The sequence below is a fragment of the Liolophura sinensis genome, chromosome 9 (assembly GCF_032854445.1).
Source record: "Liolophura sinensis isolate JHLJ2023 chromosome 9, CUHK_Ljap_v2, whole genome shotgun sequence".
NCBI lineage: Eukaryota > Metazoa > Mollusca > Polyplacophora > Chitonida > Chitonidae > Liolophura > Liolophura sinensis.
Window position 1 is genome coordinate 37,008,376 of NC_088303.1, and position 17,380 is coordinate 37,025,755.

General features: G+C 39.0%; 1 protein-coding gene across 1 annotated transcript in view; it reads left to right on the forward strand.

The window, feature by feature from the left end:
- LOC135475829 (short transient receptor potential channel 3-like) overlaps window positions 1-14,477 on the forward strand; it is an 80,324-nt gene extending 65,847 nt beyond the window's left edge. The window contains exons 6-12 of the mRNA XM_064755769.1: window positions 2,330-2,407; window positions 4,120-4,317; window positions 5,333-5,564; window positions 6,989-7,056; window positions 7,520-7,693; window positions 8,367-8,433; window positions 11,622-14,477. Of these exons, the coding sequence (XP_064611839.1) occupies window positions 2,330-2,407; window positions 4,120-4,317; window positions 5,333-5,564; window positions 6,989-7,056; window positions 7,520-7,693; window positions 8,367-8,433; window positions 11,622-12,106 (1,302 nt within the window). The 3' untranslated portion in view covers window positions 12,107-14,477. The remainder of the gene's footprint in view (window positions 1-2,329; window positions 2,408-4,119; window positions 4,318-5,332; window positions 5,565-6,988; window positions 7,057-7,519; window positions 7,694-8,366; window positions 8,434-11,621) is intronic.
- Window positions 14,478-17,380: the final 2,903 nt, after the last annotated feature.

Below are 17,380 nucleotides of genomic sequence, written 5' to 3' on the forward strand. Positions count from 1 at the left end.
TTAACCCTTAGTTGTGAAAATTTAACACTTGGCCTGCAGCCATACCGTTTTGTGGGGAAAATGAGGCTCTCACGGTGTTTTTAATTTACCGTATCAAAAATACTTTCACGTATGTATTGTTGTGTGCTGTTAAAGTGTCGTTTTGATTAACGTGATTAACGTCTTTATATTGTTAAAATACAAACTTTATAACGTGATCAGTTTTGTTATATTTCATAAAAACCTTAGTACACTGAATTCGTGAAATCACTTTGACAAGTACTTTGACAAAGACTTCGAATCCTCTAGTGATTATTATTTTTTCCCGTTGGAAACATTTACGATTTAGGTCTACTTGCATTACATAAGTTGTTGCCATGAATCAGAAACCATAATTGTTGAGGTACGCTAGTATGTAAGATGGAGCAAATCATACGCCAATCCTGTATGAAAGCATAGTGGTGGCTCAATGTTACATTTGTTCATTTTTTTACCTTTTTTTATTTGATTGTTGTTTAACGCCTTGATCAAGAATTTGTTTAGAAAGTTACTTCTGTAGTACCGTTAATTTACCCACTCAGTGTTTAATGCAGACAAAATATTTCAGTGGGACTGCAGTAGGCTACTTTTTTTTCGATTTATGACTTATACGCGCCAAAATTGATGTAAATTCACTTCAGTGAATGTTCAGACCTTTAAATCGCATTCTGTCCTGTAACAGGAGAAGGGGAGGAACATAGCTGCTGTGGTCGTATATACGTGGGAAGGTCTGGTTTAAAACACCAATCAAGTAAATATATAAAACAGAACTGAGACAAAGATTTGGCGAAGGTGTCAGTAGCTCTCAACCATTGATCAGTTTCACCTCTCGAGGTACACAGATTCTTGCACCTACTACCGTCCCCAGGACCGTTCACATATACAAATCTCCATATACCCGTCTCAACACGCCAGTAAAATATATTATCGGCCTGATATTCTCCTAAGTCTTGTGTTTTAATACACGTGAAAAGAACAGCCTTTAGCTTTCTGGTGTAACTCTGGTCTAAAAAATATTAAAAGGTATTCGTTGAGGGCTAGATCCGATTGATGATGGGTGTTAACCTATATCATGCTTTCACACAATGATGTACCTTAAGAGTACTTTGGCGCGCTGACACATCGCTATGTAATTGGATATAGCTTTTAAACGTGACAGTCATAATCTTAAGCTGAGAAATGAATCGTCTTTCTCTGTATGATTTCGATCAAAAGCTGACGAATTGACAGGATAAGTAAGCATAATGGAATCGTTCTTAACGCTAACTGTGAACATCTGGTGCTCTGGTGTGCCTCGCAAATATTGTCCAAATCACGCTTCAATCCGTGAGAGTCTTAAGTTCAGGCATACCCTTTTAGAAATAAACGTCTACTGGCATGCCCACACAAGAGTTTTGGAAAATTTGTTTTACCATTTTACTCTCTACATAATACTTTGGAATGTGGATGTCATGACTAGAATATCACCGGGATCTCTAACTGCTTGTCACTTATTTGTTAAAAAATTTATGTATTATTTATGTTTATGTTCTTACACATTCCTTTGGGACTGGTGTTTCAGGTTGTGTTGGAAATGGGTCTTGTGATGATCGACTTTTATCAAACATTTATTAATTTAAAATAATAAGCAGACATACGTTTTCGTTGGCCGAATTGTATAGCGTGTTATTACTGAAACCAAAATTTCTTTGCCAGTGATGGTGTTTTTATGGAATTCCACCGGAGTTGTAAATGATTTGATTTATTATTTAATTGATCGGTGTTTTACGCTGTAGTCAAGAATATTTCATTTGTACTACGCCGGCTAGTGTTGTGGTGGCGAAAGCGGGAGAAACCCCACCATCCGCAGGTTGCTGGCAGACCTTCCCAAGTATGCGATCGGAGAGGATGCCAGTAAATGATTCGCTTTGACGTTTCACTCATTATAACGTCATCTCCGAAGTTCCTAGTGCAAGTACTTATGTAAGATTTCTTACACAGCTTTTGCTCTTGTGCCAGTTTACAAATTTAGATAAAGAAAAAGAGATTAATTTATTTTCCACCGAGTAAATCATTTTAATGTTTCTTTTGTGGACAATTGGCCAAGACTGAATTGACCATTGTCGTAATATGGCATGAATAACATGTTACCGGTTTGCCTCAAAACATCATCATAAAGGCATACATGAAGAATTGGAATAGATGGTTTTGGCCCCGAATCACTTTTGATGGGAAAGGTTTCCCATTTTATGTTTCCCAAAGTACACTCGGCTAACGATCGCCATCTTTTTTTTCTCTCTTTGATCTGATTAGTTTTCTTTTCTCTTGTCAGGACATCATGAAGTTCGCCATTATATTCGGGGTGATATTCGCCGCGTTCATGGTCGGCCTTCAGAACCTTTATTGGTACTAACCCGGTGGACGGTCGCCGTAATGTTGAGCTGATATTCAACAACCAGTCCAGGAATATCACCACGAAAGCTCAGGAGAGTTTCGGATAGTAAGAATGCATACTCCACTTTGTCGCTTAAAGCTCTGCATTACAAAACAGGAACCTAAGACCCAACTCAATCCAACCGTTGCGTCGGGTCATGAGTGCTGGTGTATGCGGTATAACGACGCTACCCAAATGGAATATGTCAGAAAAATACCATAATATGACTGGTACCAACTCAGTTAAATCATATAGTAACCGTGTATGACCCTTGGTCTTCAGTGAGAAATGGTTGCAACAAATCAGCCGAGCTTTAAGATTTCGTGTATGCCGGGCTATAACCTCTCGTTTATTCCGCGCTATAAGTTCTCGTGTATGCCGAGCGTTAAGCTTTCGTGTATGCCGAGATTTAAACTCTCGTGTATGCCGAGCTTTAAGCTCTCGTGTATCCGGGTTTTTTAGCTCTCGTGTATGCCGAGCGTTAAGCTCTCATGTATGCCGAGCTTTTAAGCTCTCGCGTATGCCGGGTTTTAAGCTTTCGTGTATGCCGAGCGTTAAGCTTTCGTGTATGCCGAGATTTAAACTCTCGTGTATGCAGAGCTTTAAGCTCTCGTGTATGCAGAGCTTTAAGCTCTCGTGTATGCCGAGCTTTAAGCTCTCATGTATGCAGAGTTTTAAGCTCTCGTGTATGCCGAGCCTAACACCGAAACTTACAAGAAAAGAAAACCTGGCCATATGGAGTGACTAGCTGACAGTAACTTAGAGGTGATCACTCTGTATAATTAAAGACGTACAGAATAGAGAGTAAAACCAGAGCAGCGACGACAGTGTGATAGTTGGCAAATGGTCACAAGTAACCGGTGAATTTAACTAGTTAAAAATACTTACCTCAGTCAGGGTTTTACTCTTAACTGTTTATGTAAATGCATAAATAGTACAATTTACACGCCCCTAGCACCATGGGTTATGCAGAATTAAGTAAAAGAATGCAGTGATGTTAATTGTAATTTATTAGAAGTCACTGGTCTGGAATTATTCAAAATGGAGGGTTGTCATTACATTTAATATACACTCACATCTGACATGCTTAGAGAGTTTCTCACTTAAATTTACACCAGTAAATTTAACAAAAGTTGTGTATATGTTATACATTTTTGGTCATCCCGTGGTAGTTTCTTGCACAAAACTGGCAAACAGACAGGCACTGTAATGTGGAGGAAACAGGCAGGCACTGTAATGTGGAGGAAACAGACAGGCACTCTAATGTGGGAGGATATGTATACTTATACAGCGTTTCAGACTTCTAAATTGTACTTTGAAACAAGGGAACTAGCAGTTTCCATGTCTTTATTACGCTTTGCTCGCTGTGAGTTCAAGTCCACCTCATGCTGGCTCACTCTCCGGCCATACGTGGGAAGGTCCTTGCAGCAACCTGGTCGTCGGTTTCCACCGGTTTTGCCCGGTTTCCTCCCACCATAATGCTGACCGCCGTCGTATAATTGAAATATTCTTGAGTGCAGCGTAAAACATCAAGGAAATAAATAAATAAATAATATGAGGTACGACGTAATTGCAGAAATAGTTTTGCTTTCGTTGAAAGTACAAGATGTGGTTTCCACAATGTACATGGAATTCAACTTACTAGAAGCAGGTTTATATTTTTTACATATGACCTCTCCTTTTTTCAGCTTGGAGAAACATTTCAGACTGTATTTTGGTCTCTGTTTGGACGTGGCGAGTCATCCGTTGTAGAGCTGGACGAATTCAACCACACGTTCACACAAAACGTTGGCTATTGTATGTTTGGTGCTTACAACATAACAACTGTGATCGTGCTTCTTAACATGTTGATTGCCATGATGTCAAGGTCGGTTGAACTGATTCAGGTGAGGAACTCTTCAAAGAAAAGGACAAGTTTAAGTGGCGTTCGGGTCATCTAAAATACCATTTCATGTTCTCTTTAGCTGTTATAAAATATCGTCTGTATATATAAACATATATCTGTTTTTAATGTAGAATACGTCTTTGACGGTTCGAGTCTGTCAGCGGCAAGAGTAGAATTCCTGACGTCACTATGCTTCACCCCGTTATGTATAACCCAAAAAGTCTGCCATAGAATCTCAATGTAGAAAAGGCAAAAACAAACTCATGAAAACCATACATATTTGGAATCTGTATGAAATGTTCTTTCAGATGATACATACTTTATTTAAAGGAGATCTGGTTCTTTACATGCAGTTAAAAATTGTTTTCTTATAACTTTTAATCTTTATACACAAACGATTTTAATAATGCCTGTTAAAATAAAATAAAGCTATCTGTCTCTGATCTTAAAGTACATACAGACATTGCCTTCTTTGTGTCTATCTATTACACAACTAGTTACATTTTTTTAGAAAATTATTAGGTATTTAAACAATCATTCTACTTTGAATGAAATAAAAACAGAATGTTTATGTTTAATGTCTGGAAGCTCTTGAGCCAGACTAACTATTCGTTATGCAACATTTAGACAATGCTTTTCTGTGGGCGTCAGGCATGTGACACAAAGCATTTTTAGGCCGAATATAGACCCGCAAATGAGGTTTATAGGATAAGCATGATGACTATTGAAAATGTTTATTTTCTGTATCGGATGACTCCATGGGTCAGTGTTGGCTTCCTCTCCGGCCGTGCGTGGGAAAGTTTTCCAGCATGTTGCGGATGATCGTGGGTTTTCCCCGGATTATGCCAGAATATTTAATATTTTCTGTATCAGCATACAAATGTTGTCATCAGTTCAAACATATGTATTATGTTCATTTCAGTATTCGGAATTCAAGATATATTACCAGCATAAACGCTCTTGATGTTTTGTCACGATAATAAATAACAATGAACTTTTATGTTGTTGTTGTTCAGTCTGAGGCGGATACTGAATGGAAGTTCGCCCGCACAAAGCTGTACATGGAGTACATTAACGACGATTGTACGCTGCCAGTTCCTTTCAACATCATCATCCCCACCCCTAAAGCTATTGTCTACATCGTTCAGTTCTTCTGGAAGAAAATCCGGAAACCTGAACCGGAAATCAGAGGTCACCCCGGGCGGATAAAGGACATCGAGTTGTATATCGGCTCAACCAGTGGGAACGGTGATTGATATATATATATATACACACACACGTGTGTGTGTGTGTGTGTGTGTGTGTGTGTGTGTGTGTGTGTGTGTGTGTGTGCTCATTTATGATTAATAACTAAAAATTGTGGTCGTTAGTATAACAAATATATCCATATGTGTACTCATTTATAATTAATAATTAAAATTGTGGTCGTTAGTATAATTGGTTTTTGGAGGAAACATACATGAAACTATTTATCGATTGTGGATGGACACAGAATATCCAGTGCTTATACACAACCCTCATTCGTAACAAAAGCTTATACATAACCTTCATTCGTAACAGGAATTTATACACAACCCTCACTCGTAACAGGAGCTTATACACAACCCACATTCGTAACAGGAGCTTATACAAAACCCTCATTCGTAACAGAAGCTTATACACAACCCTCATTCGTAACAGAAGCTTATACACAACCCTCATTCGTAACAGTAACTTATACACAACCTTCATTCGTAACAGGAACCTATACACAACCCTCACTCGTAACAGGAACTTATACACAACCCTCACTCGTAACAGGAGCTTATACACAACCCTCATTCGTAACAGGAGCTTATACACAACCCTCACTCGTACAGGAACTTATACACAACCCTCATTCGTAACAGGAACTTATACACAACCCTCATTCGTAACAAGAACTTATACACAACCCTCACTCGTAACAAGAACTTATACACAACACTCACTCGTAACAAGAACTTATACACAACCTTCATTTGTAACAAGAACCTATACACAACCCTCATTCGTAACATGAGCTTATACACAGCCCTCACTTGTAACAGAAGCTTAAACACAACCCTCACTCGTAACAGGAACTTATTACACAACCCTCATTGGTAACAGGAACTTATACACAACCATTACTTGTAACAGGAACTTATACACAATCGTCATTCGGAACAGGAACTTATACACAATCCTCATTCATACACGTATCCAACTCACATCACTCATTACTTTGTCACCGAATTGACCGACTTGGATTTCCACCGCTTCGTTGCCATGGTAACAGATACACATTTGAAACAAGTCTGAGAGCCATCAATCAATCGAGCCTTTTTATACCTCTGCTGTATCTGCTTAGCGTGGATGTTATCCGCATAGAGTGAACCGACAATCGAGAGTTTCAGCCAGGCATAGCCCAGAAATTAAACAGACGATATACCCTGACTGTGTTTTGGGTCTTCTCTTTCTTTCTAAATAGTATCTGTGTGGTAAAGAAAGTATGCTGTCTTTATATCAACAATGTTTTATTAACAAGAATAAAGCGGGTTTTTTAGATAATGAGGTATAATGAGCAAGCAGTTAGTGTGCAGGGGATTTGACGCAGTCTGAGAGATGCCGTTGTTCTTTATTTACTTACTTATTCCATGTGTGTTTCACAGCCATTTTAAATCTACATGAACACAAAATAGGCCTACATAGGCTACCAAAAGAAAATACCCAGGGGCAGGTATAACTAAAGCTGTCCTGAAAAGCTAATTTTTTCGGCTACTTTAAAGAAACCCTATGCTACACATTTACGTCTATCTCCGATTTACTCGAAGTCAAAGTCGAGTGTTTGATCCTTGATTATTAAATTAAATTAGATTCGGCACCCTATATAGAGTTTGAAACAGGCGTTTTAATCTGCCTCCATGAACTGCTGCTAGACTGCAAAATCAGCTTTATCACGTTTAATCGGCCTTCAATTGAACGATGAAAGCCACGATTATTGTAAACAGTGTGTATGGCCTATTTACAGACTTAACCTTCTTGAGTATGCCATTAAAACAACAATCAAATAAATAAATAATGCTTTCTTTGGTCTTTCTGTTTAAACTATTTGTTATTCGGTCCAGAAGACTCATTTCTTTGTACACCTACTTCGTCAGTCACGCCCAGTTATTCATATATGTTCGTGGGCCTGTTTTCAGGTTCGGAGGAGTGGTAGGTCCAACACCAGCGACAAGAGAGCTTGGGACGAACTAGAAAGCGACGCCGCGTCAAATAAGGGTATTAAACATTTCCAGCAGACCATGAGCACGACCAATGGGTTTGTGAGGACGGATTCTGATCCCGGCAATTTCCCGCAAAAACTCACCTATCAGGTAAAGTCTGAAATTGCCTGATGCGATTTGTAGCCGTTTGCCATTTTGAGTTAAGAGTATCAGTTAGAAACCAGGAATGTAACGATCCTCATTTATGGACTGATCCGTTAACAAATTCAACTAATTACACCCTGTTGAGCTGTTTTCTTTAGAACTATGCTAGTCAACCCTTTTTATGCAAGAAACACAACACAAAAATACATCGCATGTCGCAAAACAGCTCTTCTTGGGTGCGGCAATGTGCTAGACTTTCTCCGTTTTACATGAGTTTTTTCATTCCTGAGAACACCTATTTGGTTCAGTTACATCTGATGTTTGGCTAATTTTTTAAAAATGTTTTTGACCGAAGAATTCGTGTGAATTATCAAATTTAACTTAATCAGTATTATGGTAGTCTGAAATCAAACGAAAGAGATGGTTGACATTCATCTGTTTTAAATTGTCAATGTTTGTCTGTAATTTATTATATTTTTTATTGGATTGGTATTTTACGCCGAATATTTCACTTATACGACTGCGGCCAGTATTATGGTGGAAGGAAACCGAACAGAGCTTGGGGAAACCCCACAACCATCTACCGGTTGCTGACAAACTAGCATGGGTTGGGCCCCGTTTCACAAAACTTCCACAGAACTTTCACACGGTTGATATTTGGTTATTCTTTATATTTCAGAGAGTTATGAAAAGAATAGTAAAGCGGTACATCTTTGATATGCAAAGAGAAAGTGACGTCAATGAAGGTGAGTTGAGTGTGAAATGAGGAGGACGAAATCTCTTAACGTTAATGTGGCCAGACGGTGTTGTGAGGTGTTTAATGGTGCGCGTTGCTGCATTGCCGAATTGCTTAACGTTAAAATATCGGAAGCGTTACAGAAAAGGAAAGGCCACGGATCTTAGACCGTAATCACTACTTATTCCGGTTAACGGCTTTCAAGTCGTCGAGTGGAAAAATACATTTAAAGCGAGATAGTCGGATTAAGGTTTGAAACTTGAAACTTGAAACTCCACAGTATGATAGAGTTCGTTGAATACAGCTTATGTGGAAAATTTACAGCTTTCAGGTATGTCCTCTATTCGTGTAGTAAGACTCCAAACTTTCAACTTTCGCCCGAATTTTCCAGGCGACAGCGTTTTTGTTTATAAATGTCCAGTCCTCGACCTCTACGGGGGATTTCGGGTCCATTCGGAAATGTAGTCTTGTGGTCATGTGATGCAATAGCTGTCAATCAAAGTGCTGGTAGACGAGAAAGGCTACAAGAGAAAAAATACGAGTGAGTCCTGCCGAGAAAGGGAAAGAAAAAAATGGGCCGCAAGATAGAGAGAGGGATTCATTGAGATTGAGAGAAGGAAGTATTGAAAAGAGAGAAGGAAAGATAACATGCACTTAAGACTGAAAATGTAGAGTAAGGCGCAAAGTTTTTCTTAAGCACATAAGTAAATTACTGCAGTTAGTTGAGCAACAAGGACCTGCCAGTGTCTCTCACTCGATCATGATTTCCGGTGCCAGCGATTGTTACTCTCTGAGTTACTTTATTTTCGTCTTATAATTACTTGTGATTGAAAAATATTCGTAAACCGACAATAAGGTAAGACTATCTCATAATCTACCAGTGGGATCGAAAACCTATAAAAGTCGGACCTTCAGCAGATAACTCTCATGAGCGAAAGGCTTTCAGGTCCGCCTAGCTCTGGAAGTTTAGGTGATCGGGTAATTCCATTGTCAAGCACGTCGATAGTCGGACACGAAGGCATACTCCTCAACAGCGCATGCGCCGCTCTCCATCTTTCGCTCACTGCTACCAATAGTAAATTTTGTACACAGTCTGATAATGTCTAATAATACTTTATACACATGCACTCTCTTTATCTAGAGTATTTGCAACATGATTCTAACCAAAACCTAAAACAATTTTATTGATGAATGCTGATTAAATAGTTCCGCGGGAGGAGACAGGTGATGAGGCTAAGTCTAAACAAGCCTACATGCGCCTCATAGGCTCCAAAGGTCAAGCTTGTCTTTTGGTGGCAGTGATTAAAGAGAGAGCGGGCGCATGCGCGGTTGAGGAGTATGCCATGAAGGATATAAACAAACGCGTTTTGAGTTTGTTACATATTAATAGCCAGATCGCTAAACTGCGACAGCATACGGTTGAAAAGACCAGTCGAACAGATCCAAACAAACGTTTCAAAACAATTCACGGAAAAGAATATTTTCCTCAACTATCCGACTACTTCGCTTTAACGTCGTTGGGAGATGTGCGGTGATCAAAGGGGCAATACTCTTGTGTCCAAAAACACACCGCTGAAACTCAAAGGCAAGTGAAACGTATTTGTAATATTATTTAAGAAACGGTTAAGGATGAGTAAAAATTAATTTTAAATTCAAATATATATTTTCCTCACACATGGGACATTAAAAATCGCTGAAATATATTTTCTTAAAATCTCAAAAACACTGTCAAAATGATTTGATTGCCAGGGATATATTTCGGGCCTTCTTTGCCAACAGGTGAGCTGATTTGAAAGCGTGAGGGCGAGGGGTGTGCAATCTCTGTAATTTTTCTTCATATACTTTTTGTTTCTTTTTATCCTAGATATTATAACATTATGTCAATGACTTGTGTGCGAAATGACCACTGTTGCATGAATATAATGCAGACTTGCGTCTGTCATATCTTATACTCTCCGTGCCTTTACAAGTGGTGTTGGCTGCATGCCACTAACTGGTAAAAAGTTGTACATCGTGTATGTATGTAGTGCATACAAACTAAGATTCCCTTCTAATATATTTAAATTAATTTGTTGTTTTTTTCCAAAAAAGAAATTCAGATAGATAAGGGAAGAAAAAAATCTGAAATTATATTTTCCATAGCTATGACAGACATTTTGAACGAAGTGGTGAAAGTGACAAGATGGAAATAACATTAAACTGATAAGAATCTGACTGTGTCATACACTGTGATTTTGTTGTATAAAAGAAAACAGAAAAAAAAATGGGCGTATTTATATCCCCCATAAGACTTCCACCAATGGCCTTATCTGATCCTTGACGAATGACGTCGCATGTTTAAATTCAGTTCCGCAGTTTCTTTCAGGACGTTTTTAGGACTCTGGATGAGGTTGATGGTTTATTCTGGGCATCCTGGTTTCAATTTGGACATATTCTAGTTGAATAGTGCCTGAGATGCATTGTTGACCCAGGAGCCTCTCACTGATATGGTCGCTGTGAGTTCAAGTCCAGCTCATGCTGGCTTCCTTTCCCGCTCTTAGTGGAAGGTCTGACAGAACCCTGCGGATGGTCGTGGACTTCCTCCGGGCTCTGCCCGGTTTCCTCCCACCATAATGCTGACGGCCGTCGTATGAGCGAAATATTCTTGAGTATGGCGTAACACACCAATCAAATAAATAAATAAATGATATGCTTGATAAGTGAAGAAAAAAATCTTACATCATATGTTACAAGTTTCTATAGCTATGAGTGACGTTATGAATGAAATAGAAATAACATGAAACTGGTAAGAGTGTCACTGTGTCGTATTCTGGGCACAACGGTTTCCACCTCCCTAAAACCTTATCACCGCCACAGAGGCCAAAAATGCATGAGTAGGACGTTATACACAAATCGGTAAATCAAACATGAACAAAGATGGGTATGAGTATGTCGTCACATTTACAAGGCTCTGGTAAGTGGCACAGGTAGAAACTATTTCCTCAAGTTTTTTTTCCAGTTTTAATATACCTCCAAACTCGATGTTTTCGGTGATAGAACTTTCATTTTATATCGATTTAGGAGAGTACTGTGCCTATAATAAGAAATAATCTGCAAATTTGTTAAAATAGAGAAGGCCTTTGGCAGTTTCAGTGGGGTATATATACCTCTACTTTTTAACTTTGTTACCGGAAAACTAAAATATTTGCTTATTTTCAGGAGACTTTGACGAAATCAAGCAGGATATTTCCAGTTTCCGGTACGAGATGTTGAATCATCTCAGCAGTAGTCAGAGAGAAACCAAAACAAACACTAGTAAACTGGAAGCTCTAGAAACCAAAGTTAACCGTCTGATTGAACATCAGCTCCTGCTTCTGAAGCACCTGAACATCAAAGACCCAGGACCAAAAACAGAGCCTCTAAAATCGTCATTTAAGAAGCATCACAGGAGTGACACCCAGATTTCACCAGAAAGTGCCATTTTTGACTATATTGACGAGGAGCCAGGCGACACACAGTCTAGTGACATCGTGCGAGAGAGCAGCGTGCGAATCTCCTTGCATGGAGAGGCAACGGGTGTGTCGAGAGGAGATGCTGAGGCGAATGATGATTCCCAGCCGGACAAGAGCGATGTAACGCACGTTGATGCTCAAGTCCAAGTTGAATATCCAAGTGCCTCCAAACTCGATGTCCGTGACGTTTAGCCCAAAGGTGGGGCGCCGGCCATATTTCAGTTAATACAGAATTAGTTATAACCAAATTCATCGGTAAATCTTCCAACCTTGTCCACCCTCACTTCTACTCATTGTCGGAGACTGAATACAAACAGTCATTCGCGCATTCCTACCCGCAGCTTTGACCAATGTAGTTTGGATAACGCATTCGTGTATTGTAAGAGTTACAGCTCATATTTACCAGGTTTATCCCAGTGATATCAGTATTTAATCATTTCTCAAGAAATGTCAGACAGTGAAACCAACCAAACCATACCAAAATCACCATAAAGATAGACAAAATCATTCAGGTTGGCAAAAGGCAGAAACTGACCATATTGAAGTGAAATCTCAACTGACCAAGAAACTAAATCAGAATTGGGTTTCAATACACGCTTGGAATTTACGTGTACAGTGTACATGCACACTTTGTTATCCCCTGTTTATAAGGGGTAGACATCGTTTAATACTGTACGTATGCAGTATTTGTTGTCCTTGTTTTGTCTAAAAGCTATTTTCTTACGCAAAAGGCTCATCTCGTACTCCTCACATCATTACCATATGGACTGTATTGCTGGCTGTAAATAAGTGAACACCCGGTTATAAACGCTCGGTTTAAAGTGCGCGGGTGAGTGGTCTTCCAAGATGGCGTACAGAAGGGTCACCGTTAGAATCACTGTGATATCTACCAGGAACTGGACAAGAAGACCACTGCCACAGAATTCTCTTGCTGAAGTGTGTATGTTGAAGGGTACAATTACATTGTCTGGTTTTGTACGCTTAAAGGGTCTCAGCGAACACAGCCCAGTGGATTTACACTACGCTTTTGGTGCCCTAACGTATACAAAAGGTTACAGTTTGCTCCCATTAAACCAAAAAGCATATTTATATGTCTCCGTTTCGTACGTCTCATGTCTCATGTCTCAGTTTTATTAGAAAGCTCAAAGCGTGGTCCGTTTATTCTTAAAGACATCAACTTTGTATGAAAAATCAGTGTTTATGATGTGAAAGTGGCTGAAGATTTTTGCAAGTTTGTGATCTTTGCGTGTTTATGTAGTCGTATCTATATATCTCACTCGTCTTTCGTGGGCCCTCGGACACATCCGTCCAGAGGGTACAGTCTTATTCAGTGACGTCAATCGTGACACATTACATATTTAATGACCACGATCAAAAATTTTCCAATTTTTTTGTCCAGTTGCAGGAAACGATGCATTTAACGCAACTTGAAGAAACATATTTCAGGGAGCCTAAATGCTTCATAAAAACAATACCCTAAACTCTACCGGAACCTCAGTGAAACCAGTTCAGTATATTTGTGTGAATGTATGTTTCTCTGCTGTATTTAAGACAGTGATCATTTAACAGACTAAGAACAGGACAAAAATGGATGACGATGTTTCTGGATTAGAGAATACCAGATATGTATAAACTTGATTTCCTACCCCAAGTCTGATGCTTGCCGCATCGTTAAAGAGGCTACATCTATACCGCAGACTTTTGGCAAAAAATCCATATTCGCTGTTACCGATTTGACCGGTAACACATACAAAGACAAGACTGATATTTTGTGAAAGGTAATTATTTGGGCTGTTCTAAAACAATAGCAAAACTAGACTGGATTTGCGGTGATGGATGTTTTGACCAAACATCTCCGGTATAGGCTCTTTATAGTACATGCATGCCTTTTAAAAACGTGTACACTGAATTGATTCATCGGAAAGGGCGTTCAGTGTGGATATGAATAAAATTTACATGTTCCTGAATAACTATCTCTTACATGACTGTGTATCATTTTCAGACAGAACACGTGCCTAGATTGCTGCGTGACGAAATGCAACTACTTTTAAGTAACCATGTGTGATAAGAAACGTATTTTAGTTGGCGGTAGCACTTTGTAGGCGTAGTAATTTCACAGAAACAGTCATCATATATTTATATTTATGTAAAAAAATATGTAATATATAGTAGTAGTCTGAGTTGCAGTTATTTTAAATCTCGAAATTCGTCCGATATATATCAAATGATTTTTCTTTTAAAATGTGTCCGTTTTCGAAATCGATTGCGATTGGCAAAGACTTTCACAATTTGTAAAACAGAAATTATACGGACATATTTGAATGATTATAGAAAAATATAAGTAAAAAGACAGATTGCTTTATTATTGATGGTTTGACTCATTAGTATAAAAATCATGGTGTCTTTTGTATTCTGTAAATACGTTTGTAAATATTTGTACATAACTCGCGCTGAAGAACACCAATGTCCTGTGACATTATGCATGTGTGTACCTACTCACAATGTGTCCCGGGTATTATAAAGTTAGCATGTTAACCAGTATGTCTTTCTCTTCACGCGTTAACTGGACACCATATCGAAATAAAGTTACATTTTTTGAATTGATGATTCTGGTTATTCTTTACAAGCTTAACTGAGATATGTTGGAACATTTGAATCAGCCTATGGCTCATTTAGCAGAACTTTGTTTATTGTATTACGTCATAAGTTACGAAAGTGGGCTTTGCTGGTCTATTAACAAACCAAACAACAAGTCAGGGCAAGTAAACTATTCTCAAAGCCAGATTAACTAGAGAATGAGTCAGACAAATGGCCAGCGGCCTAGTTGGACAAATAACCAGGCGTTAAGTTGAACAAATAACAATAAGCGGTTGATCAGTCATGTAAGTTGTGGTTCATGCACGTAAGTGTGCGATGGTTTAGACAAACAGGCAATGGGTGAGTCTGACAAGCAGGTGGTTTCTCAGAGAAAGACCATGAGGTGGTTCAGAAAAGTAACCAGGTGATAAGTCAGGAAAATTCACATGGCGGTGGTCTAGTCCTATAAATTGAGATTGATAACAATAAACGTGCAGTGGTCCAAACAAAACATGCGGTGATTCAGACAAACAGGCGATGGTTCAGACAAACAAACACGCGAAACAGTGAGTGACAGTATTGTAGCATCTACGTTGTTCACTAGATCGCTGATAACTTCAGATTTTTCGAGTCTGGAGGGGTTTACAGCGTTTTGAACTGAAGTTGTACTTAATTGGTTAAATGTGTGCTAGCTCAAACGAATGTCGTACGACCATCAGCGACTGGAACCAACACTCTACGTTCAGTTGCGTTTAGCTGAGTCACATCTTAAGCACTTGTGTATGTCGAGGTTAACGGGACTTTAATCCCGCGTAGACGGCTGGCCACAGCGCGCGCCATTTCTCGCAACAATGATTACATTAGCTCTCTGAACAAAAACCACATGAAAACTTCAGGGTTTACGTCAGACAGTTCTAGGTGAAGAAATATCAGATTAACTTTAGGTAAATATTTTGATATTGCTTTGATGTCTTTGGAACCTTCAATGAAGTGGCGGTTCAAACCCGAACTTGAACAAGAAATATATATATAAATTCCCCCCACTCTCATTGTTTGTGGAGCTTTGGTGACAATAAGCGGCTATTTGCCCTGTCTAAAATGAGTTAAGGCCATTTATCTTCCACCAATATGGTGTGCATATCTGTACGTCATACATGGTAAAGTTCGACAGAAACTTGCCAAAAGTTTGTGGTTTTCGCCGGACACCCCGTCTTCCTCTGTTCATAAAATAAACCGACATTATATCGGTAAAAATGTTGCTGCCCTCCACCATTATGACTACAAAAGCTCCCTTTTACCAGTTTTAGAACATACGGAGGAAAATGTTGATGTAAGTGAGAGTTCCATGATTAGAAAGAGAAAGAGCAAGTAATCTGAACAAAATCAAAAGAAGTCTGCTATATATGTGAATTTGGATTGCACGTTATTGTTGAACGAAGTACTATACAGCGGATATCTTTTTAAAACATTACACGAAATAAGGAAACAGAAAGTCAACCAAGTCAACTGAGTCAACCAAGCATCAGTTCATGATACACGTGTAAATGGTGAATTGAATCAATCAAATATACCTTAACGATATATGCTGGAGTGAGTCAATCAAATGGCATGATATGTGATGGACAGTACGCTTTCACACTTATGCTAGATTGATTCAACAAAACATGAACTCGTGATTCAACCTACACATTTCATTACGTTAGACCCAATCATCCAAGTAGGTCTACTCCTTCACGATATATGCTGGAGTGAGTCAATCAAATGGCATGATATGTGATGGACAGTACGCTTTCACATTTATGCTAGATTGATTCAACAAAACATGAACTCGTGATTCAACCTACACACTTCATTACGTTAGGCCCAATCATCCAAGTAGGTCTACTCCTTCACGATATATGCTGGAGTGAGTCAATCAAATGGCATGATATGTGATGGACAGTACGCTTTCACATTTATGCTAGATTGATTCAACAAAACATGAACTCATGATTCAACCTACACATTTCATTACGTTAGACCCAATCATCCAAGTAGGTCTACTCCTTCACGATATATGCTGGAGTGAGTCAATCAAATGGCATGATATGTGATGGACAGTACGCTTTCACACTTATGCTAGATTGATTCAACAAAACATGAACTCATGATTCAACCTACACACTTCATTACGTTAGACCCAATCATCCAGGTAGGTTTACTCCTTCACGATATATGCTGGAGTGAGTCAATCAAATGGCATGATATGTGATGGACAGTACGCTTTCACATTTATGCTAGATTGATTCAACAAAACATGAACTCATGATTCAACCTACACACTTCATTACGTTAGACCCAATCATCCAGGTAGGTTTACTCCTTCACGATATATGCTGGACTGAGTCAACCAAATGCAATTCAAGTGCTGGACCCGGTCTACCATAAATAGGCTTCAGGAAATACGCTGGACAGAGTCATCCAAATGCATTTTCACGATATATGCTAGACCCGGGTTTACCATGTACACCTTTGCGATATATGTTGGACTGATTGAATGGTTTTGTATGTCGATAGAACCAATTTGTACACGCTGGCAGCATTGCTAGCAGGGGTATTAATCTGCTGTAGTAATACAGTGACCTGTATGATCTGTGGAGAGGCACGCCTATATCTGCATTATCACCTGTATATGTATGTAACTGTGTGGTTACACCTGTAATCAATAGTCACATGGAGTCCCGAGGCTACATGATTAGTGAGATATGATCGTGATTGCTGAGAAGGTTAAATCTCGGTTAAGTCTTCACATCTATCCTATATTTTCTAGACAGATGGAGAGGGCAATAAATGGTTTGGGCTACCAAGGCATATTTACCCAATTTACAAAATTTGCGTTTTTTACTTATT